Consider the following 25,787-nt stretch of genomic DNA (forward strand, 5'->3'; position numbering starts at 1 on the left):
GTCGCTTTTTGGCACCCGCCTACACAGTCGATCAGAAGGTGTGGCATTTCCCTCTGAAGATGGAGTCGAGGAAACTAGCACCCCGATTCATTGGCCCCTTCCAGATCTTTGCCTTGGTGAATCCATGTTCTGTCCGCCTCAGGCTCCCTCCTTCTCTCCGGGTCCATCGTACGTTTTATATCTCCCAAGTCAAGCCGGTGTCCTCATGTGCCCTGTCCCCTCTGGTGCCGCTTCCTCCTCCCCCCTTGTGGTCGATGGTCTTTCTGCCTATTCCGTCAGGCGGCTCCTTGATGTGCGTCGGCGGGGCCGGGTTCTTCAGTATTTGGTGGACTGGGAGGCATATGGACCTGAGGAGCGTAGTTGGGTCCCCGCTCGTCAGGTGTTGTGTCGGTCCCTCATCAGTGACTTCCAGGCGACCTGGGTCATGCGCCGGGTGGGGCCCGTAGGAGGGGGGATACTGTTAGGTTCCCTGATTCTGCTCCTTGAGCCCCGCCCCTTCATTTCCGTGTGTGTGCGTCTATGGTTGTCTTGGTGCAGGTGTGGAGAGACGATTGGTACTGGGACCAGGTGCAAGCCATCACCATCAGCAGCTTACTTAAGATGGGCCCAACCAACGCCTCATCGCCATATCAACACTCTCGAATCAGAGTTTGTGCATCCAGCAACTATCCTGAACTCTTTCAAGTACTTTAAGTAATTTGAATCTGTTCTATATCCCTTCTCAGGTTACCCTGCACTCAGCCTGTCAACGCTGTGCCGCAGACCCCGCCTGCTCTCAAGACAACTTCCGGACTTGCGCTCCGAATCTACACCTTCATCCTTGTTTCAATAAACACATCACTGTATTTCTCTCTGGTCTCTGCAATCGGGCCCTCCTCACACCCAGAACCCTGACAAACCTTGTCTTGCTTTAGAGAGAAAATATATATGACAAACACAACGCTGCATTTTAAGGGCAAGCAAGGAAAGTCTATCTAATCCAAGCAGTCTATGCAATGTAGGATGTATCTCTATGTACAGTATTTATGTATATGCTGCAGCTACATATGATCTAAAGTAAATATTAGCTGGATATGTGCATTTGTGCGTTGAACTTGTTGGTTCAACGTTGCAATTAGACATACTTAGACGATTCTGTCTTTGGGTCATGAGCCGCATCGCGTCATTCTATGGCTAGGCAACGGCCGAATGAGCTGGCCGGGCCAGCCCGGGCAGGATGTCAGACCCCGGGAAGGGCGACTGTTGCCACCGCGGTGTCCCAGCGGCCGCGCAGCTGTGGAGATCTGTGGGAATTGGCCCGCCACGAGTCGCCGCTGTCGCCACCCACGCTTGGTGGCCGGGACGAAGCGAGCCGAAGAGCTGAGCGCAAGTGGGGGCGAGCTAACGTGATATTGCTCCGCAGCTTCGGCGGAAGAAGCCCGAGGCTGCGCCGATGCGCGCACACCTTTTTTTTTTTAATTGGTCGTACTTTGTTTGTAGCTCTTCTGCGCGGCTAACTAGGAATCGAAACCATTATCTCCCGCTTATCCGAAGTTGGGTCGCGGAGGAAGCAGCTTCAGCTGGGAAGCCCAGACTTCCCTCTCCCCAGCAACATTGTCCAGCTCTTCCGAAAGGATCCCAAGGCGTTCCTAGGCAAGCCGGGAGACATAGTCTCTCCAGGGTCTCCTGCCGGTGGGACATGCCCGGAACACCTCACCAGGGAGGCGTCCAGGAGGCATCCTAATCAGATGCCCGAGCCACCTCAACTGGCTACTCTCAACGCGGAGGAGCAGCGACTCGACTCTGAGTCCCTCCCGGAAGGCCGAACTTCTCACCCTATCTCTAAGGGAGAGCCCGGACACCCTGCAAAGGAAACCCATTTCGGCCGCTTGTATCCGGGATCTTGTTCTTTCGGTCATGACCCACACCTCATGACCATAGGTGAGAGTAGGAACGTAGATCGACCAGTAAATTCGGCTGAGCTCCTTCTTCACCACGACAGACCGATACAGGGTCCGCATCACAGCAGATGCTGCACCGATCCGCCTGTCGATCTCCCGTTCCATCTTACCCTCACTCGTGAACAAGACCCGAAGATACTTGAACTCCTCCACTTGGGGCAGAATCCCATCCCCACCTGGAGAGGGCACGCCACCCTTTTCTGACTGAGGACCATGGTCTCAGATTTGGAGGTGCTGATTTTCATTCCGACCGCTTCACACTCGGCTGCGAACGGCTCCAGCGAGAGTTGGAGATCGTGGCTTGAAGAAGTCAACAGTACCACATCATCTGCAAAAAGCAGAGATACAATACTGAGGCCACCAAACCGGACCCCCTCGACACCTCGGCTGCTCCTAGAAATTCTGTCCATAAAAGTTATGAACAGAATCAGTGACAAAGGGCAGCCTTGGCGGAGTCCAACCCTCACTGGAAAGGAATCCGACTTACTGCCGGCAATGCGGACCAAACTCTGACATCGGTGGTACAGGGACCGGACAGTCCTTATCAGGGGGCTCAGTACCCCGTACTCCCGAAGCACCCCCCACAGAACCCCCCGAGGTACACGGTCGAACGCCTTCTCCAAGTCCACAAAACACATGTAGACCGGTTGGGCAAACTCCCATGCACCCTCGAGGACCCTGCTGAGGGTGTAGAGCTGGTCCACTGTTCCATGGCCGGGACGAAAACCACATTGCACCTCCTGAATCCGAGATTTGACCTTCCGATGTACCCTCCTCTCCAGCACCCCTGAATAGACCTTGCCGGGTAGGCTGAGGAGTGTGATCCCTCTGTAATTGGAGCACACCCTCCGGTCCCCCTTCTTAAAAAGGGGGACCACCACCCCGGTCTGTCAATCCAGAGGCACTGTCCCCAATGTCCACGCGATGTTGTAGAGACGTGTCAACCATGACAGCCCCTCAACATCCAGAGCCTTTATGAACTCCGGGCAGATCTCATCCACCCCCGGGGCTTTGCACGAGGAGCTTTTTGACTACCTCGGTTACTTCAACCCCAGAAATAGGAGAGCCCACCTCAGAGTCTCCAGGCTCTGCTTCCTCAGTGGAAGGCGTGTCGGTGGAATTGAGGAGGTCTTCGAAGTATTCTCCCCACCGACCCAAAACGTCCCGAGTTGAGGTCAGCAGCACCCCATCTCCACTATAAACAGTGTTAATGGTGCATTGCTTCCCTCTCCTGAGATGCCAGATGGTGGACCAGAATTTCCTCGAAGCCGTCCGGAAGTCATTTTCCATGGCCTCCCCGAACTCCTCCCACACCTGAGTTTTTGCCTCAGCAACCGCCAGAGCTGCATTCCGCTTGGCCAGCCGGTACTTCTCAGCTGCCTCCGGAGTCCCGCAGGCCAAAAATGCCCGATAGGACTCCTTCTTTAGCTGGACAGCATCCCTTACCACTGGTGTCCACCAGTGGGTTCGGGGATTGCCGCCACGACAGGCACCGACCACCTTGTGGCCTCAGCTCCGATCGGCCGCCTCAACAATGGAGGCACGAAACATTGTCCACTTGGACTCGATGTCCCCCGCCTTCCCCCGGTATGTGGGAAAGGTCCTGCCGGAGGTGGGAGTTGAAACTCCTTCTGATAGAGGATTCTGCCAGACGTTCCCAGCAAACCCTCACAATATGTTTGGGTCTGCCAGGTCGGACCGGCATCTTCCCCCACCATCGGAGCCAACTCACTACCAGATGGTGATCAGTTGACAACTCCACCCCTCTCCTCACCCAAGTGTCCAAAATATGCGGCCGCAAATCCGATGATACGACTACAAAGTCGATCATCGAACTGCGGCCTAGGGTATCCTGGTGCCAAGTGCACAAACCCTTATGTTTGAACATTGTGTTCATTATGGACAATCCGTGATGAGCACAAAGTCCATTAACCGAACACCGCTCGGGTTCAGATCGGGGGGGCCGTTCTTCCCAATCACACCTCTCCAGGTCTCACTGTCATTGCCCACGTTAGCATTGAAGTCCCCCAGCAGAACGATGGAGTCCCCAGGTGGAGCGCCCTCCAGTATACCCTCCAAGGACTCCAAAATGGGTGTGTACTCTGCACTGCTGTTTGGTGCATAAGCACAAACAACAGTCAGGACCCGTCGCCCCCCCCCCCCCCCCCCCTCACCCGCAGGCGGAAGGAGGCTACCCTCTCGTCCACGGGGGTAAACCCCAATGTACAGGCGCCATGCTGGGGGGCAATAAGTATGCCCACACCTGCTCGGCGCCTCGCACCCTGGGCAACTCCAGAGTGGAAGAGTGTCCAACTCCTCTCGAGAGGACTGGTACCAGAACCCAAGCAGTGTGTGGAGATGAGCCCGACTATATCTAGTCGGAACCTCTCAGCCTCACAGACCAGCTCGGGCTCCTTCCCTGCCAGAGAGGTGACATTCCATGCTCCCAAGAGCTAGTTTTTGTTGCCGGGGATCGAACCGCCAAGGTCCCTGTCTTCTGCCGCCGCCCAGCTCACACGGAATCGAAACTGACATTCCAAAATATTAACGGTTCCTGGTGAACCGGAATGATGGAACTGATGCCACTCGAATCCAGGGTTTCGGTGCCCAACCCTAAGCAAGTGACAGCTGTGCATGTGTCTGCCGGGCAATTCATCCTCATCGTCAATATTTTGAAGCAGATGTAATGCCTCCTCTACTCTAAAGCTTTTTTTTTTTTCAAGATACATGTATAGACCACGGTGACCAGCAGCCTTTATCAATGGAGCCGCTGGTTGCTATGGAAACCTTAATCACGCGATCAAAAAAATTGACGATCAAAAAGGGGGTTGGATTGACTTTGAAAATAACGTGCTAAATTGACAGCCCTAATATATATATCCATCCATTATCTGTACCGCTTCTCCTCACAAGGGTCGCGGGGCGTGCTGGAGCCTATCCCAGCTGTCTTTGGGCAGTAGGCGGGGGACACCCTGAACTGGTTGCCAGCCAATCGCAGGGCACACAGAGACAAACATCCGCACTCACAATCACACCTAGGGGCAATTTAGACAGTCCAATCAACTTACCATGCATGTTTTTGGAATGTGGGAGGAAACCGGAGTGCCCGGAGAAAACCCACGCAGGCACGGGGAGAACATGCAAACTCCACACAGGGAGGCCGGAGCCGGGATCGAACCCACGACCTCTGAACTGTGAGGCGGACGTGCTAACCAGTCGACCACCGTGCCGCCCCTAATATATATATATATATATATATATATATATATATATATATATATATATATATATATATATATATATATATATATATATATATATATATATATATATATATATATATATATATATATATATATATATATATATATATATGCAAATACTTTATTACAGCGAAGTCAACTCCATGCAAGCCCACTAGTTGAAACAAGGCATTCTGATAAATATTGCGTTTGTGGAATAAGAGTTAATCCACCTGTTTTTAGTAATCACTGGTGGCGGCCATTTTGTCATGGCTTTCAACTGAAAATGATATCACAGTTACTCAGGGCTCACGTAACGACCAATCACGGCTCACCTGTTTTCTGAAACTGAGCCATGATTGGTCGTTATTTGAGCCCTCAGTGTATGTGTGATGTCATTTTCAGTAGACAGAAGTAATAAAATGGCCTTGCGATGGTAAAAAATGGATGGATTTTACAACTTAACTCGTATTCCACAAACACAATATTAATCAGAATGCCTTGTTTGAACTAGGGGGCCTGCATAGAACATATTCTTGAAAAAAAAAGTTTGGGTTGACTTTCACTTCAATTGAAAAAACAAGCATTGGATTCAACTCACACGAACAGTCCCTCAGCCCACACAAACACAAAGACACACAAACGGACACTCACACACACGCACGCGTGAGTGTTTCAGCTGTTACTAAAAGCATGCTACTGAACACCAATTGATTGGCTAGTCTCAAACTCCAGTCCTCGGGGGCCGCACTCCTTCATGTCTTAGAGGTTAACTCGTCCAACACACCTGATTGAAACGATCTGGATCAGGATCAAGCTACTGCAGAACTTGCTGATGAGCTGATCATTTGAAACAGGTGTGTTGCAGCCTATAAAACATATATATAAATATATATATGTATATATATATATATATATATATATATATTTATATATATATGTATATATATATATATATATATATATATATATATATATATATATATATATGTTTTATAGGCTTTTGCTTCTGAGTGTTAGGAATTCAGTGTCTTAATAATTTACTAAATTAAGAGATCTTTATTGTTAGTGTATTTTTTATTCTGGTGTAATTTCTTAGAATATCACCCAAATGGTTCGAAAATTTTTTTATTTTCTCTAGAAATGGATCCATTTAATTGTCATCTTTTCAAAATAAACATATTCTTTTTTTAAATCTGTTTTTTTGTCCCAAAAATATACCGAACTGAAGTTTCCAAAAAATGTGATTTGGCCTACCGTTACACCCCTAATATATATATATATATATATATATATATATATATATATATATACATATATATATATATATACATATATATATATATATATATATATATATATATATACATATATAAATATATACACACATACATATACTGTATATATTATATATATCCACATATATATAAATATATATAAATATATACACACATACATATACTGTATATATTATATATATCCACATATATATAAATATATATATATATATATATATATATATATATACAGTATATATATTAGGGGTTGGAATCTATAGGTACCCCACGATTCAATCCGATTCCGATTCCTACTATTCGATTCCGATACATCACTACAATGGCTTACATTTTATAGTTAATCTAAAACACTGGTACCTTTTTTTTTTTAATAATTGCATAACTCAAGGAAGAGTAAGGACTTATAGATCACTCTTTGACTTCTAGTAAAGTAGCAAGGCAACCTTGTTTACGTGTGTCAACACAAAAGTGTTGTTACAAATATCTGTAACTTCTCCGAAAACAAAAAATTATCAAAACATATTTAAACTTAATCTGATTTAGAGTAACCTGTATTTTTAAACTTTAAGTGCAATATGCATCGTCTGATTGACATAACTGTGTAATTTAGCACGCTGCTTTTATTTAACCTAATGTAGCACCTGGTGTAGTATATTTTCTTTTAAATGATATTGCAATCGGGCGGCACGGTGGACAACTGGTTAGCACGTCCGCCTCACACTGCAGAGGTCGTGGGTTCGATCCCGGCTCCGGCCTTCCTGTGTGGAGTTTGCATGTTCTCCCCGTGCCTGCGTGGGTTTTCTCCGGGTACTCCGGTTTCCTCCCACATTCCAAAAACATGCATGGTAAATTGATTGGACTCTCTAAATTGCCCCTAGTGATTGTGAGAGCGGTTGTTTGTCTCTGTGTGCCCTGCGATTGGCTGGCAACCAATTCGGGGTGTCCCCCGCCTACTGCCCGAAGACAGCTGGGATAGTTTCCAGCACGACTGCGACCCTTGTGAGGATAAGCGGTATAGATAATGGATGGATGGATGATATTGCAATTTGCCCTGCGATAGGCTCCAACCAGTTCAGGGTGTACCCCGCCTTCTGCCCGAAGACAGCACCCCCGCGACCCTCGTGAGGATAAAGCGGTTTAGATAATGGATGGATGGATGATATTTCAATTGGTGACCTTTATTTCACGTGTAGTTTATGTAGTTGGACATGATATTGTGCATTACAGCAGAGGGCAGTGTTGAACATTGTGTGAAAAATGACTGTGGCGACGTGATCGAACCAGAGAGTAAGAATGTCCCTGGGCGGACAAATACAAAAGAGGACGAGACTGAAGAAAGAAAAAGGGGCGCAGTGCTGTAGCGATATGGCTGGTAGAAGTACTGTACTGTGTATTTCCTCTGTAAGAACAATATCGCTGGTAGAAGTACTGTACTGTGTATTCCCTCTGTAAGAACAATAAAAGTTCGAGCTCTTCCCACAGCTTACTCTGAGTGGTGTAATTAACACTAACATTAAGCCCTGAGAAACTGCCATCAAACAGAACAGCTTTATTATTCGAAATATAAAGCATCATATTTTGTCTCAATAAATCACAGACTTTAAACTGTTAATCTTGCAGAAGGTTTGCATATTCTAGGTTTCCGTGTGAGCTAAGAAGTAATTTTTTTTATATTCAGCGTCACTGTGCAAAGGGGCTGCGAAAGCCCCTTCCTTCCACAACCGATTCGGGCGCAAATCTGATGCAATGTACTCTGCAATAGATTTGGTAATTTTTCTTACTCTTTCGGAGTTTCAGTAAGTCGGATTCGTTTCCTGTGGGGGTTGGACTCCGCCAAGGCTGCCCTTTGTCACCGATTCTGTTCATAACTTTTATGGACAGAATTTCTAGGGGCAGCCGAGGTGTCGACGGGGTCCTGTTTGGTGGTCTCAGTATTGCATCTCTGCCTTTTGCAGATGATGTGGTACTGTTGGCTTCTTCAAGCCGCGATCTCCAACTCTCGCTGGAGCGGTTCGCAGCCGAGTGTGAAGTGGTCGGAATGAAAATCAGCACCTCCAAATCTGAGACCATGGTCCTCAGTCAGAAAAGGGTGGCGTGCCCTCTCCGGGTCGGGGATGGGATTCTGCCCCAAGTGGAGGAGTTCAAGTAGTTCACGAGTGAGGGTAAGATGGAACGGGAGATCGATAGGCGGATCGGTGCAGCGTCTGCTGTGATGCGGACCCTGTATCGGTCTGTCGTGGTGAAGGAGCTCAGCCGAAAGGCGAAGCTATCAATTTACCGGTCGATCTACGTTCCTACTCTCACCTATGGTCATGAGCTCTGGGTCATGACCGAAAGAACAAGATCTCGGTTACAAGCGGCCGAAATGGGTTTCCTTCGCAGGGTGTCCGGGCTCTCCCTTAGAGATAGGGTGAGAAGTTTGGCCATCCGGGAGGGACTCAGAGTCGAGCCGCTGCTCCTCCGCGTAGAGAGGAGCCAGTTGAGGTGGCTCGGGCATCTGATTAGGATGCCTCCTGGACGCCTCCCTGGTGAGGTGTTTCGTGCATGTCCCACCGGCAGGAGACCCCGAGGACGACCCAGAACACGCTGGAGAGACTATGTCTCCCGGCTTGCCTGGGAACGCCTTGGGATCCTTCCGGAAGAGCTGAAATATGTTGCTGGGGAGAGGGAAGTCTGGGCTTCCCTGCTGAAGCTGCTGCCTCCGCGACCCGACTTCGAATAAGCAGGAGATAATGGATGGATGGATAATGATAAAAAAGATTAAACACAGGATCACGGGTCAAAAGAAAACCTTTTATGGATAGAATGAGGTCGCAGATAAAGTCAGGTAGCACTTGCCAACCAGTAACTTGAAATTCATCATAAGAGCAGCAAAGGACAGCTCATGCTACACCACGGCTCTTGTGCGATTGCATAGGACAGGGACCACAGTCTTGCTAATATGCACCCGGGGTGGAGCATTGTAACAGGGCTCCAGCATGTTTAATGAACGTTTGAAGCCCGGCTCCTTGACTAAAGCATATGGGCGCATGGATGTTGCTATGTCCAGTATATGCCGATTGCTTCAGTAATTACGAATATTGTTGGCTCTGTCTGCTTTCACTTCTCCAGGCTGCTTAAAAGTAGCGGGGATACATTTTTGGTGTTGAGCGGGTTTCTTTTTTCTACCCTTGGTAACTATATCGGGTTGATGCCGTCTTACATATGTTAGCATGTTTGAAGTGTTACCTGCAACATACCGCACGGAGGTCGAACAACGCTGACACACAGTTCTTGTTTGCTCACCCGCTCGCACTCCATCGCCGTTGTACTCAAATCGGAAGCCAAAATGTTCCCAAACGGCTGATTTGTACACGGGCAGACGACCCCTCTAGCTCCACGCTTTCTCCCGCACTCGCCCTTTTTGCTTCGTCTTCGAACAACAAATGTTGCGGTTGCTTGGTTTCGGTAGTGACGTGAAAAGTTGGGACACGTTTTTTTTTTACATAAAAACTTCTAACTTGAAAAAAATCTACAAAATCAATGTAAATCTTTCACAATACATTTAAAATCAACCAAAATGTCTGTTAAAGTAAAGTATTTTGTAAATTGGCAAAAATCTACATTTTTTTTCATGAATTGAAATTCAGGAGTTAAGAGATTGGGACAGCCACCTCCCAATAGGAAGTGACATAGAAAAGTTGACTTTTTATACATTCAGTTTAATGGTAACTCAATTAATGCCTTGTGGTAAAATAGATCATAACAAGATATGACTAAATATGCAAGGTTTGAAGACTTCATTGTTTTTTAAAATTAGATTTTCATTTTGGGACAGCAATTTCAACCAATTCGGCAGAATGGCTTATATATATATGTGTGTGATTCATTAAATAGCTTTAATAGCCTCAATGAGGGTGACTTGTTTGTGACTTGACCATGTATGTACAATATAATTTTAGTGTCTGATGGGAATCAGTTATCCTGCTCATCACTGTCCTATTCCTAATGTCCAATTATGTGTGCTGTTTTTTAGCCTGAGGCAATGGATCTTTGTTTAGTGGTATTTTAAATGCACACACGTCCTTTCTCTGCTTCCTCCTGGGATGTTATAGGAGGGACCTTCCTCATCTTTTGACCTTTAATTCACCTAGACTCCACTTTGTGTACTCCTGCACTCTTTGATCCCATTGTGACGAGTCATACAATCGCATTTCTGCTTCTGGCACTGTGAAGAGTCAACTCGGTCCATAAACCAGATATACTCTATTTATAAAATACTTGTTGTATTTAACATGTGGATGCTGTGTGGTGGTGCGCAAACAATTAGTTTGACTGTTGTCTCAGCCATTTGCAGGTAAAGAATAATCAAATAATAATAATAATAATAATCAAATTCCCATTGTCCCAGAATAAACACACAGCAGTGTATTGTGTGTATTTTAGGCAGTTTGCGTTACATCATCAAATGTTTTCAAAACATTATAAAAAATAAATATTGTGAGAATGAGTGTGTTTGTATGAAGGACAATTTATGTTTTGACAAGTTTCCCATTACCTGAACGTCTCCTGCAGTAGTTTCAAACTTGTCCAAAGAGTGCCCCCTGCTGTCAATTTTACAAAGTTTCACAAAATCAGCAACGCCTTTACCCCTAGTTAAAATTCCTTTGTTATTTCTCATGGGATTTTTTTCCCAAATGGTCAGAAATGGTCAAAATTTCAAGTTGTCAGGAACATGCCAAACAATAAAATGAGGATTACCTATCTTTTAGTGGCAACAGTGTTGGCATTGTACAAGCGTATTGTATTAATCTTGTTCACACTGTGCCACTTTAATACATACTACTTTTCGTGTCTGTCTATGTATATAGAGGGTGTTAGGTATGTGGAGAATAGGCCCTTTCAAAGACTCCTTGACACTTTGTCACCCCGTTAACAGTTCAAGTTCAGTTCAGAAGTTCAGAGCGTAGAAATCATGCTTTTGTCTGTGCTTCGGGTCACAATAAAATTATAAAAGCAAATGGGGATGAAAAATTATGTTATTGTCTGTGCAACCAATTCTTTTAAAAATATAATTTGTACAAAAGTAGAAACTGCATCAATGATTAAAAAAAAGGCAAAAGCTAAAGTATTTTATTGCTACTGTGCCAGTCTCATCAATCTGAGTCAGACATCAAGTAATATTTTACCAGTGTTACTAATACTAGCAAAAACAACAATAAAACAGCAAACTAACCCTAACCCAACAACAACTACTACTACCACTACTCTTTTTACGACTAACCACAATTACAATCAGCATAATAAATGAAAACACAAGAGGTAAATCTATTTGACACCAATCTAAAATGTCATATTTTTATGGACTGGTTTTTGTGAAATAAAACAATAATGTATGTATTTTTTTTTTAATGATGTGTATGGCAGTGACATTATTTCTCCCACACTTTGAAATTCGTATGTCCTGTTATTTTGGTTTGTTGATAACAATTGTGAGAAATATAAGTCTAAATATGGAAAACTATAATAATAATAATAATAATAATAATAATAATAGTCCGCTGATAGTGTAGTGGTACACACGCCTGAGTTGTGTGCGGGCAGCGTGGGATCGATTCCCGCTCAGTGACAGTGTCTATGTGTGCCCTGCGACTGGCTGGCGACCAGTTCGGGGTGTAGTCTGCCTTCGCCCATTGACGGCTGGGATAGGCTCCAGCAACTCCCCGCGACCCTATATAGGATAAGCGGTTTGGAAGATGACATGACATGACATAATAAAAATAATAATAATGATAATAATAATAACACTTTCTTTTTTTATAACTACAGCAAAAAACAAACCAATGAACAAAAACGTGAGAAATAACCTTTTATAATGAATCCAGTCTATGTATCATTTAAATTAAATAAAAAATTATATATATTTTAAAGTAATTTGTCTGGTGGTTATAATTACATTATTTCTCCCTCATTTTTAAGTTACATGGTGAAAAACAAATTACTGTTAAAGCTACTTCAAAACTAAAACATATGTTTATTTAGAAAAACACACATTTTAAATTGGAGTCACTGATGGTGTGGTGGTACACACGCCTGAGTTGTATGCGGGCAGCGTGGGATCGATTCCCGCTCAGTGACGGTGTCTGTGTGTGCCCTGCGACTGGCTGGCGACCAGTTTGGGGTGTAGTCTGCCTTCGCCCGTTGACAGCTGGGATAGGCTCTAGCACCTCCCCGCGACCCTGTATAGGATAAGCGGTTTGGAAGATGACACATGATGATGACACATTTTAAATTGGAACATACAACTATTACTATGTATAAGCATTTTCCAAAGTAAATTGAACAGATGCATGCATATTATTGAGCTTATTTGCAATTAACTTTCGTACAAATATACATTGTCGCCCGCAGTTCTGTTCTAGAAAGAGCCCAGTGAGATTTATATATATTTTGTTATTTCTATTCCTTGTTATTATAAATATATATAACAAATGAATATTATAAATACATTTTGAAGTGACAATATAAAAACATATACATACATGTCTACAATATAACTTGTTTAATGGTTGGAATTGTTGCACATGACCAAACCACAGTGTTCGTGGAGACAAGCTAGTGGGTGCATTGATGATGAGGAAATGATTTTTCCCCAAGTAATTTGAGCAAATTTGTTATTTCAGAAGTCTGTATCAAACTGGTAGCACTTCGTAATAATCAGTAGCCAATAATTACTTTCAGTTTCAAAAAGGTTGGTGACCCCTGCTATAGTCTATCCACCAAATGTTAAGAGAAGCAACAACAAAGGCCAAATTAAGGATAGACAGAACAATGAAGAAAGAGAGAGGGTTAACCACAGTTCAAGGGTTCAATTTTTGTTCACTTACACACAAAGCTAATGTGTGTGTGTGGGGGGGTGGGGGGGTGTGGGTGGGGGGGCGGGCGTGTGTGGGGGTGTGCGTTTGGGTATGTGTGTGTGTGTGTATGTGCATCCGCATGCATAAGTCTGTGCATAAGGCTTGGCAGAAACTGGTATGATATGTGTGTCTGGATGGCTACCTTAATACTAGAAACCTCCCTGGCGCTTGTTTAGACCTTCTATTTTCTCATAATGAGTTTTGCCCATATGTGGGCTGTTTTGTGTGTGAATGTGTGTGTGTGTGTTTGGGCATTTGTGTGTATTTGAGTGTGCTATACACCATTTGCTGGCTTTCCTTGGTTACAAATTTGGTGTCACTCGCCCCATTGAGGATGAAACACACACACACACCCACACACGTGTGCACACCCACGCACACACACGCACAGAAAAATGGTAATTTGAACTTTGCTTCACCCGAAAAATGCAGCATTTGACCTGAGCCTGTACACTTTTTCCACAAATTCTTCTCTCCTGTGTGTCTTCCTCATCTCTTCATCTACATTATTTTCGACTGTCTCATTTTCTTCTCCATGTAAGGACCCTTGAAAAGCTGTCATTATATTTTCAAATCATACAACATTTTTTATATATATATATATATATATATATATATATATATATATATATATATATATATATATACATATATATATATTTATACTGTAGTCTTAAGCCAATTGTAATTCCTGTCCTTCACCACCTGACGTGGTATACGCCATCTGACTATATATATATATATATATATAAATATATATATATATATATATATATATATATATATATATATATATATATATATATATATATACACATATATATATATATACACACATATATACACATATATATATATATATATATATATATATATATACATATATATATACATATATATGTATATATATATGTATATGTATATACACATATATATATATGTATATTAGGGCTGTCAATTTAGCGCCAGTTAATCCAACCCCCTTTTGACGGCGTCAATTTTTTTGATCGCGCGATTAAGGTTTCCATAGCAACCAGCGGCTGCATTGATAAAGGCTGCTCGTCACCATGATCTATACATGTATCTTTAAAAAAAAAAGCTTTAGAGTAGAGGAGGCGTTACATCTGCTTCAAAATATTGACAATGAGGATGAATTGCTCGGCAGACACATGCACGGCTGTGTCCCCCTTAAACCATCGATTCGAGTGGAATCAGTTCCATCATTCCAGTTCACCCGGAACCGTTCAGATTTTAGAATATTGGTGCTAAGTTTCGATTCCTAGTTAGCCGCGCGGAAGAGCTACGAACAAAGTACGACCGATTAAAAAAAATGTGTGTGCGCATGTCGCGCAGCCTCCGGCTCCTGCCGCCGAAGATGCGTAGCAATAGCACGTTAGCTCGCCCCCACTCACGCTCAGCTCCTCGGCTTGCTTCGTCCCGGCGGCAAGCATGGGCAGCGGCGGCGGCGGCAACTCAGGGCAGGCCAATTCCCACACATCTCCACAGCTGCGCGGCCGCTGGCCGCTGTTCTATGCAGGCCCCCTAGTTCAAACAAGGCATTCTGATTAATATTGTGTTTGTGGAATATGAGTTAAGTTGTAAAATCCATCCATTTTTTACCATCGCAAGGCAATTTTATTACTTCTGTCTACTGAAAATGACATCACACATACGCTGAGGGCTCAAATAACGACCAATCATGGCTCAGTTTCAGAAAACAGGTGAGCCGTGATTGGTCGTTACGTGAGCCCTGAGCAACTGTGATATCATTTTCAGTTAAAAGATGTGACAAAATTGCCGTCCCCAGTGATGACTAAAAACAGGTGGATTAACTCTTATTCCACAAACACAATATTTATCAGAATGAGAATGCCTTGTTTCAACTAGTGGGCTTGCATGGAGCATATTCTAATAAAATATGTTTGGGTTGACTTTGCTATAATAAAGTATTTACATAAAAAAATCAATCCTCTTATTCATGTTAAGGGCATTAAAGTTCAAGAAAATAATGGGACAGAAAAATCGAGGGATTTTTTTACAATAAATAAAATATGCGATTAACTCCGAGTTAACTATGAAAAAATGCGATTAACTACAATCAAAAATGTTAAAAATAGTGCTTGATAGCACTAATATATATATATATATATATATATATATATATATATATATATATATATATATATATATATATATATATATATATACAGAGAAAGGAAGGATAAGAATCTCAAAAAGTAGGTCAAGTTTGTCAAGGTCATTATTACTATGCTGAAATGCCTAAGTTTTTATTTGATCATGTCTTTTTTCATCTTAATTATTTGGCCCAAAACCTATTATTTCATGTGGAATATTCATTAACAATGTTATAGTGGTAATACTAATTTACTATTACTCTGAATTGATTCAGTTGCCCAATGTAGTTGTACACATGTCTTAAAATCATACAGACAGTGAAGGGCAGCATGCATCAGTGACTATAAGTGAGCATGTGGTTGAAATGTTGTCTATGTGCTTTGTGATTGACTGACAACCAGCCCAGGACGTAGTCTTCCTTTCGCCCAGTCAGCTGGGATCGGCTCGAGCTTCCTCTCCATCCTGAACAGGATGAGCAGTAGAGCAATGATTTTCAAAGTGAGGTTTTACATGGGCTCCCTCTAGTGGTATTCAGGAGGCTAGCTGACTTTTAAATAATAACAAATAAAACACATACATCATTAAACATGAAATCTAATCAGAAATATTTTAATGAATGAAAATATGAAAGGATAAGTTAAAAAAATTAAGACCTATAAAAACAAAGCAAGTGCTTCCTGGTTGCCGTGCGAAATAATAATAAAAAGTGAAAATGTGCAACAAAACCCAATAGAGTATTGTGTTATTACACAATCTTAAATATATTAAGAAATATTCTCGTGATGTCCCCTGGCTTGCTCCAGTCTGAGTCATCTCCATTAACATCATCATCATCATCATCATCATCATCTTTATCATCACATGTGACGGTGGTTGCTGGCAGCTAAAAAGCTGTCTTGATTAAACACTTGCAAACAATTCGAGCCACTCACGATACTTGAAATAATGTCATGCACAGACGCTTTTTTTTTTTTTTTTTTTTTTGGGCCAGCAGTGGCGGGGGGCGGACCGACGGAATGTAAGGACGGAACTGCTTTTAAAGTACCAGTATTGATTCCCTGGTACCGAGAATTGGAACCGAACCGGTTCAAATGTGAAATTTACCCATCCCTACCTGTGTTACTTTGTATTGTTTACAATCTCCTCCCTGAGCCGAATTATCATGATGGAGGGGTTTGTGTGTCCCAATGATCCAAGCCAAGTTGCTGGGGGCTTTTCATCACCCAGGACAAACAGGTCATCTGGGAGGGGCTTAGAGTCGACTCGCTGCTCCACCGCATCGAGATGAGCTAGAATGAAGTTGCTCAGGCATCTATTTAGGATGCGTCCTGGATGCCTTCTGTTGAGTTGTTACGGGTACATACCACTTGGAGGAGTCCTCAGGGACAAGCCAGGACACGCTGGATGGAATATGGGCTAATTTCATGCTAATTGTGCCAGGACGGCCTATGGCCTGAAAATGGACCTCGTCAAGGTTTGAAAACAGTTGCACAATCTTATTCCAACAAAGTTTGCCACCTGAATGAATGCACTCACTTTAGCTTACCATACTGCCAATGTCAGGGGTCTCGTCTCCACTCCATGTCCGGTGTTCTGACAACATTCTCTTCCTCTTGAGCACCTGGCTCGTAGATACGGTCCAACATGCATTATGCAAACAACCTTCTCTTCCTCCAGCTCTTCAAGCACCTGGATCCCCTTATAAGTTTGAAATATCGCTTTCTGAGTCCGTTTCTGAGTGGCTTTGTACACTTTTCCCATTGAGCACTGCCATAGTCGTTCATCTAATGACGTCGCATTTCCAGTTTCGAGCTCAGCCTCTCACTTTGGAAAAACTGATTTTGTTAAAGATACAAAATAGAAATGATTTTTTTCGTGCTTTATTTTTTGTTGCTATAATGTTTAATTACTTTACTTAGATTTCATTTGGCATTTTCTGAAGTTACTTCACACGAGGACTTTAACTTTACAGTGAGAAGAGGAAGTCCTGTCAATCTCTGCTCCAATCAACTGGTCGTTTGTATGTACTGCATAGCTACACAACTAAAGGGACCGTCTCCAACTATTGTAGCCACCGTTTACCATCCCCTAACGAAGCCCAACGCAAACTTTTTCAGTGAATTCTCAAGAGTATCTCACATATCAACTAACCGCCAACTTAATTATGCCTGGTGACTTTAATTTTCATTTTAACAATATCAATAACCCCTATACAAAGGAATTACCATCCTTGTGGGACATTTTTGGTTTTCAACAATATATTGATTTGATATGCCCCTCATTCCAAAGGATATGTTCTGGACCTGTTTTGACTGTTTTGGTGTTATGCCTTTTAACAGTTCTGCACCTATTTCTGGTCACAATTTAATTAATTAATTATTGTCAATCTTGACAATAATCTAAAAATGAATAATCCTGTTTTATCTAATTCTGTAAGAAAGGACATTTATTTAACCTCTCACTTTTGGTATTGCAAATCTCCCAAGCATGAAGTACTCCTGTTGGAATACTGTACTTCTCGTGGTTGCTTTAAACTTTTAAAACAGCACCAAATACTGTTGTGGAGTGCGCGTCTACTGTTATTTATGTGTGGATCTGCAAGGCAGAATATTTGTGCCAAAAGTCACGTAACAGTGGTAAGATTGTGCCAAAAGTCAAATGACAGTTTTCCGTAATTGGAGAGTTGCTTTTTCTGTAGGTGAAGGATTTTTTTGGGTACTTAAGGGATTTTTTGGTAGGCCTATTGAGGGTTGTTCTGTTTTTGTACTTGAAGGCTATTTTTTGTACATGAAAGATTTAATTTGTATTTGAAAGATTTTAGATTGTACTTGAAGGATGTTTTTTGTAAATTGAAGAAATGTATGTGTGAAACATGCTGTATTTGTTTCTGAAGCAGGATGTATTTGTTTGATTGGTACATTTCTTCTGTGCAAAACAAAATTCATTAGTTTGTGATTTTTTTTGTTTTGTATTTGCAAAACACACTGAGTTTGTTTGTGAATTGTTGTGAGTAAATCATGTTTTGTGTGTTTGTGAGGTTTTGGAATGATTTTAACTCCATAGTAGAGCACCGGGAGAAACCGGAAATTTAAGATGTTTTAACACTTTAAAAGTTGACACTATATGTAACTACTTGTGCAACATGGACTACATTCAAACAAAAATTATATTCTATAAACACCTATTTTGCACAAGTGTCACAATGAACTCTTGACTGGGTCGATGTCTGTGTATATAAAGGATCAGGGAAGTAGTGAGACCACTTGAAGGCATATAAAGTGTGAGTCCTGTTAAAATATTAGGAAGAGAGATGTCTGTCTTTTGACCTCTGGATGACCTCTGCCTTCCAGTCCTTCTGAGTGACTCTGCTAGTCTCCATGGAGATGGTTTCAGGGGTCACAGTGGTTGTCAGAAAGTGGTTGCTCTGTGGAATTTCCTCTCACAAGCTCACAACTCTTACATTCTCTCACAGCCACAAACTTTGTTTTAATTTCACAATAGCCATATTGCATCTTGCTTTATTGTTTTGGTGTCAGGTTCTGTAAAACCCGGAAATGGAGTGGATCCCACAAACGCAGACAAGCGAGAAGATTTGAACAATATTTATTTACAAAAACACAACCAATTTACTACCGTACAAAGTACAAAATAAAGCGCAGGCGGATTGCCTGGAAAAAACACGTGAAAACCAAAAAGGCAAAAGGCAAGGAGAACAAATAAAAAATCACCTGCCGCAGAGGGATCAGGGAAAGTCCAAATAGAAATAAACAAAAACTCAGAATGAGATAACAAACACAAATACCGAAATACTTGGGCAAAAACACGTGAACAAAACTATAAGATAATTTAGCAGATTGAGGAAAACAGACACTAGGTTCAATGGACGTAAGCAAGGTGAATAATCTCACGACGAGCCCTCGACGCCGCAGTCCCTTTAAAGTCCTTGATTGTTAATACCGCACAAGTGCGGCGCCGAAGGACACGCCCCCACAGCTAATCAGCTGGAACACAGAGCAGATGACATCAATACAAAACAGACCATGACATTTGGCAGCTGTAGTTTTTTTATTTTTTTTGTATTTTCGAAATGAGTTGGAGACTCGGCTGTAGTGTGAAGCAAGTTTGAAAATGTTGAGCATACGTAACATGTTCACTTGAATCATGTGCAAAGATTATGCATTTATAAATGCAAACAGTATATGGAACACCAGGTTTCAAAAAGTGCTATTAAATCGCCGTTATTTTTGGGAGCAGCACAATATGCCTAATGTCATGATATTTACCTATTTTGGAGACTGTTTGAAACTGAGACAGTGGGGAATTGCTGGGGCTCTTTGGAAAGTCTAATCTTCTATCCAACTTTCACCTAATCTCCTTTCACCTTTCCTTAACTAAAATGTAATGGGTTCAAGAGAGGAGATGAAAAGGTGCCTCCTTATGAACACAAATGACAGCACTGTTTAAACGAATTTGACTCTTCTTTTCCTAAGTGACAACTTTCCCATTGAAACCATCACCAGCAGACGCTTCCCTTGCACACACAAACAACGTGGTTTTAACAGTGGTAATCTAGTATATGTTAATACTGCTCATTCGTACCACCATGAGCGCACGTCCAGCTCAATAATTAATCTGGCCGTGCTGAACGTGCGCTCCCTTTTAAACAAAACTTTTATCATAAACGACCTGATTTTAGACAATAATTTACATGGTATACTTTTGTCTGAGACATGGCTTGGTACAGATGCTCCAGTTGCTCTCAACGAGGCTTGCCCACCGAATTTTAACTTTTTATTTTCTACAAGGGATGGCAAAAGAGGAGGCGGGACTGCATCAATTTTTATTAATACTCTTTTATCAAAGTAGATCATTTTTAGCAGCTATTTATCGTTTGGACACCATGCCTTTGTTTTTAGCAGTCCCCCTATTCTCTGCATTACCGTTTATAGACCTCCCCATCATTCCACTTCTTTTATTACAGAATTTTCAGAATTCTTATCCATTTTATATTCCAGTTATAACAGGATATTAATAACTGGCGATTTTAATATACACATGGACAACATCTCGGACCCACTATCCAGAGATTTTTCAAACCTTTTAAACTGCTTGGATTTTAAACAGCACGTCTTGCAGCCAACTCACAACAGAGGACACACCCTGGATTTGGTTATAACCTATGGCTTGTCTGCTGGTGTGTCCTCTGTTGTTGACTTGGCAGTGTCAGACCACTACTGTGTCTATTTTAACATCGCCAGTTTTAACCATCTAGCAGTCCCGGTCAGAACAGTGAAGAAACGCTACCTATCTTCTGAGGTGGCTGCAAATTTTATCGAGATCTTAAAAAGCACTCCTGCTGACATTTTACCTGCACCCTGTGATGTTATTGTTGACAATTTTAACCTACATCTTAAATCATCATTAGATTCAGTAGCTCCACTAATTAAAACAACAAAAACAAAGACTGTACCCCCATGGAGAAACAATGCTATCAAAATATCAAAGAGAAAATGCAGGAGTGCAGAGAGGAGGTGGAGAAAAAGTAAACTTACAGTACACTATGAAATTTTATGCGAACAACTGAAATCCTACAATAAAACAGTAAAACTGGCAAGATCTTCCTATTTCTCAATCCTCATTACAGTCAATAAAAACAACCCCAGGGTTCTCTTCTCCACCTTTGAACTTTTAACTAGTTCTGATTTTAATAAGTCCCCACAGAGACCAACAGATGCTCTCTTTGAGGACTTTGCAGACCACTTCAGAAGTAAAATCGATGACATAAGATCCAGTCTTTTAGCCCGTCAAAACACAAGTTTTAATAAACCCGGACAATCATATTTACATGAGGAAACACTGGAAAGTTTTGCCCTGGTTGATGCAAGGACACTTGTTCGAGTTTTCTCCCAGGTAAACCCAACAACCTGCCTTTTGGATCCAATTCCCACATTTCTTTTTAAGACATTTTATGGATTTTTTGAAGAACAAATTTTAAATATAGTCAATTGCTCTCTTCAGACAGGCGTCTTCCCCGCTGCCTTTAAAACGGCGGTGGTGAGGCCCCTTCTGAAGAAGAGCAGTTCTGACCCGAGCGTTTTTAATAATTACAGACCCGTATCCAACTTACCGTTTTTAAGTAAGATTTTAGAAAAACTGGTTTTCATCCAGTTGAATCATTTTTTAAATACAAATAATATTTTGGAGAAATATCAATCTGGTTTTAGGATGAACCACAGTACGCAGACTGCTCTTTTAAGGATTTTAAATGATATTAGGTGCACTGCAGACGTGAGAAAACTCACAGTCTTGGTGCTACTGGATCTAAGCGCTGCTTTTGATACAGTAGATCACCAAATTTTATTAAATAGACTTAAAAATCTAGTGGACATCTCTGGTACTGTTTTTGACTGGTTTTATTCCTATCTCACAGACCGATATTTCTTTGTAAGTATGGATACTTGTTCCTCCAAAACCCAAATGTGGGGTTCCTCAAGGTTCGATTTTAGGCCCCCTACATTTTAATCTTTATATGCTTCCCCTCGGGGATGTCATCAGGGGACACAGGACCCATTGATACCCTTTTAAATTGCATTTTAGATATCAAGTCATGGATGGCAGATAATTTCCTACAGCTCAATCAGGACAAGACTGAGGTTTTAGTTATCGGTCCCGAAGGTCAGAGAGAGAAGCTTTTACCAAAACTACACATTTTTAATCCCTCACATTGTGTGAAGAACCTTGGCGTCATTTTTGACTCTGAGCTCAGTTTTATTCCTCATATTAAAAATGTAACCAAGATTGGTTTTTATCACCTTAAGAATATCGCCAGAGTCCGCCCGTTTCTCTCTCAGGCTAACACGGAAGTGCTGATGCATGCCTTTATTTCCTGTCGTTTAGATTACTGTAATGCCCTGCTCTCTGGCCTCCCGAAAAAGAGCATTTCACCACTGCAACTACTGCAGAATTCAGCCGCTCGGGTGCTGACGAGAACCAGAGGGCGGGAGCACATTACGGCAGTTTTGAAATTGCTGCATTGGCTCCCTGTGTGTTTCAGGATCGATTTTAAAGTACTTTTATTAGTTTATAAATGTGTTAATGGTCTTGGGCCATCTTATTTATCTGATTTGCTTTTATCATACCAGCCCTCGCGGATCCTGAGGTCCTCTGGCGCCGGCCTTTTATTTATTCCAAGGGTGAGGACCAAAATGCACGGCGAGGCTGCATTCAGCCGTTTTGGTCCTCACCTTTGGAATAGCCTGCCAGAGGACGTCAGGTCTGCAGACTCTGTTGATATTTTTAAGAGGAAGCTCAAGACACACCTTTTTAGTTTGGCTTTCAACAACTTTTAAATAATTTATCTTTTCTTTTGATTGAAGATAATTCTATGTTTTGCTTTGAATGTTTTAAAGCACTTTGAGTTGCATTTTTATGTATGAAAAGTGCTATATAAATAAAATGTGATTGATTGATTGATTGACATCACGCATCGGCATGCATTGCTAAGTAAATCTCTAGTGTGTACCGCTCCAGCGTCTTTGCATGGAGTCACAAAACTGCATTGGTGGTCTGTTGCTTTGAGGCAAAAAGTCATCTAAACTTGAATTTATCTAACTTTTATTTTGTTGAATGTGATCGAGGTGAAGGCAGTGAGATTCTGCCCTCCACTCTGTGTGCTGGATGTCATTGTATTTCATTCATATATATATGACGAGAGCATGCATCCAGCCCTCTCAATCAATGCAGAAATAAAATTAATTGAATGCACTATCATCTTTATTATATATTTTAAGATCATGCCACTGGCCACGACACAGCTATGGAGAACAAAGTGTGTGTGTGTGTGTGTGCGTGTGTGTGTGTGTGGGGGGGGGGGGGGGTGCGTGCGTGTGTGTGTGTGTGTGTGTGTGTGTGTGTGTGTGTGTGTGTGTGTGTTTGTGTGTGGGGGTGTTTGTGTGTGTGTGTATGTGTGTGTGTGTGTGTGTTGGGGACGTCGCAAGGGGTCTCCAAGTACCCACTTCAAAGATCTGTAATCTCTCTAGCCAACTTTATATCATGCATAAATGGCAGTTCCTTATAAGCGTACATTGCGCGCCTAGACCTGTCACAGAACACGAGCAAATGAGTTTCTCCTTTCGCCAAGTCAACAACTGTCAGTGCGCCTTTCACGCATGGCACTTAAAGTGAATAAGAGGAGCTGCTTTGATTGGATGGCGGGCGACTGGTTAGCACGTACGCCTCACAGTTCAGAGGTCGTGGGTTCGATCCCGGCTCTGGCCTCCCTGTGTGGAGTTTGCATGTTCTCCCCGTGCCTGCGTGGGTTTTCTCCGGGAACTCCGCTTTCCTCCCACAGTCCAAAAACATGCATGGTAAGTTGATTGGACACTCTAAATTGCCCCTAGGTGTGATTGTGAGTGTGGATGTTTGTCTCTGTGTGCCCTGCGATTGGCTGGCAACCAATTCAGGGTGTCCCCTGCCTACTGCCCGAAGACAACTGGGATAGGCTCCAGCACGCCCGCGACCCTTGTGAGGAGAAGCGGTATAGATAATGGATGGATGTCAGCTGTGTCCATGCCTACAACTAATAAATGTTAAATGTTATTAAAGGTTATTTAAATGTGCAAATCTGCGCACTTGCACGGGTCTGGAAAAGTACCAAACTGAAATTGAAAATAATAATTTCCTTTTATCCTGAACATTACAGTACCAGAGATTGAGCCAAATGCGAGACTTGAGGAAACAAGTCCAAAATTACATAAAAGTTTTTTTCTAAATGGTTAAACTTGCAAAACTAATTACAGAGTTTGCTAAACTAAAAGCAAAAACATTGCTTTGTACTGAGTTTGTCATTTTGTAACGCTCAACATTTATTTATCTCTCTCTCTCTCTCTATCGCTCGGTGAAATTACTGGGGGGGTGGCAAATCAACAGGGAATCAGCGCAATGATTCATGTTGGTCCCTCTCATCCAATCGACGATGAGTCTAATCTCCTCTACCAGTACACTGAAAAAATGCTGTGTATCATTTACTCAATTGTATTTCTTCAAGTGGTTTCACGAAATATATCATTTGAATCTAGATACCTTATTTAAGTAGACTATACAGCTACTTAAAAATGTATCAGGATCTGTCTTATTTTATTTTGTGCAACCAACCACCTGACGAAATATAATTGAGTAAATTCAACCATCATTTTTTTTTTTTTTTTGTGTAGTTTAATGTTTGCTGTGTTTTTCCATTTTCTGATTTTTCATTTGCTGTTGTGTTTAGTTATTTGCTGTTATTTAGTTATTTGTGCAGCCCTAGTTAAGATTGTCACATGCCATCCTTGGAACTCCCGTTTCAGGACTGTCCACCCCCAACATTCCCTGGAAATACGGGTGTGGTATCCTTGAGCAAGACACCGATACACCAGAACTGCTCCTCAGGCGCTTAAGTAGCCACCTGCCTGATGTTATGTTGTTATTTGTTCTTGTGATTACTTCTTTGCTGTCGTTTTTTTTCCCCATTGTATTGTGTAATTTGTTGTTGTGTTTTCATTTGCCATTGTGTTTAGTTGTTTTTGTTGTGATTTTTAGTTTGTTGTCATGTTTTAAATTTGCTGTTATGTTTAGTTATTATTTTGTTGTGTTTTTTTAGTTTGTTGTCATGTTTTTAATTTGCTGTTATGTTTAAGTTTTTTGTTGTTGTGTTCTTTTGGGTTTGTTGTAATTTTTTAATTTGCTGTTCCGGTAGTCATACTCATTTGCAGTTCTGTTTTTGCCCTTGTGTTTTGATATTTGATGTTGTGTTTTGCACTTCTGGATCACCACACAATTTTTTTTATTTTCATAATTTTGTATGTGAAAGGTATGGAAAAAGAAAATAATTAGAATGGCTCGAAACACCCATGTACACACAGTGAGCTGTAAATAAACTCCAGTGTACAGATGGTGTGGTTGTGTGTGGTTTGTGTGTGTGGGGGGTGGGGGTGGGTTATGTGGAGGTGTGTGGGTGTGTGTGTGGGTGTTGATTTACAGCTTCTGACATGGCAGGATGAGGAGGAAATTGAAATCTTAAACTAGAAACCATCAATCTACAAACTGACACATACACACGCAGAGAAACATTCACTCAGAGCAGCTGTTGCTCTAATTAGGTCTGCTATGCACAACACACTTATCACCATTACTTGGCTCTGTCTGCTAATTTAGCGATCGATCTAATTTTATGGATTCTTTATTGGTATTATATTTTACCCAATTTATTTATTTTTTTGCCTTTTGGTCTTGATTGAC

The 25,787-nt window shown here is 42.0% G+C and overlaps 1 protein-coding gene across 2 annotated transcripts in view; it reads right to left on the reverse strand.

Annotated features, from left to right (window-relative positions):
- The window catches only part of LOC147135022 (uncharacterized), a 46,032-nt gene extending 36,110 nt beyond the window's left edge, over nt 1-9,922 (reverse strand). For both annotated transcript variants that reach the window (XM_086056183.1, XM_086056182.1), the window contains exon 1: nt 9,766-9,922. In XM_086056183.1, the coding sequence (XP_085912309.1) occupies nt 9,766-9,780 (15 nt within the window). In that variant the 5' untranslated portion in view covers nt 9,781-9,922. The remainder of the gene's footprint in view (nt 1-9,765) is intronic.
- Between the last annotated feature and the right edge of the window lie 15,865 nt (nt 9,923-25,787).

Source organism: Filicampus tigris, chromosome 16 (genome assembly GCF_054856515.1).
Source record: "Filicampus tigris isolate MCC_2025a chromosome 16, RoL_Ftig_1.0, whole genome shotgun sequence".
Taxonomy (NCBI): domain Eukaryota; kingdom Metazoa; phylum Chordata; class Actinopteri; order Syngnathiformes; family Syngnathidae; genus Filicampus; species Filicampus tigris.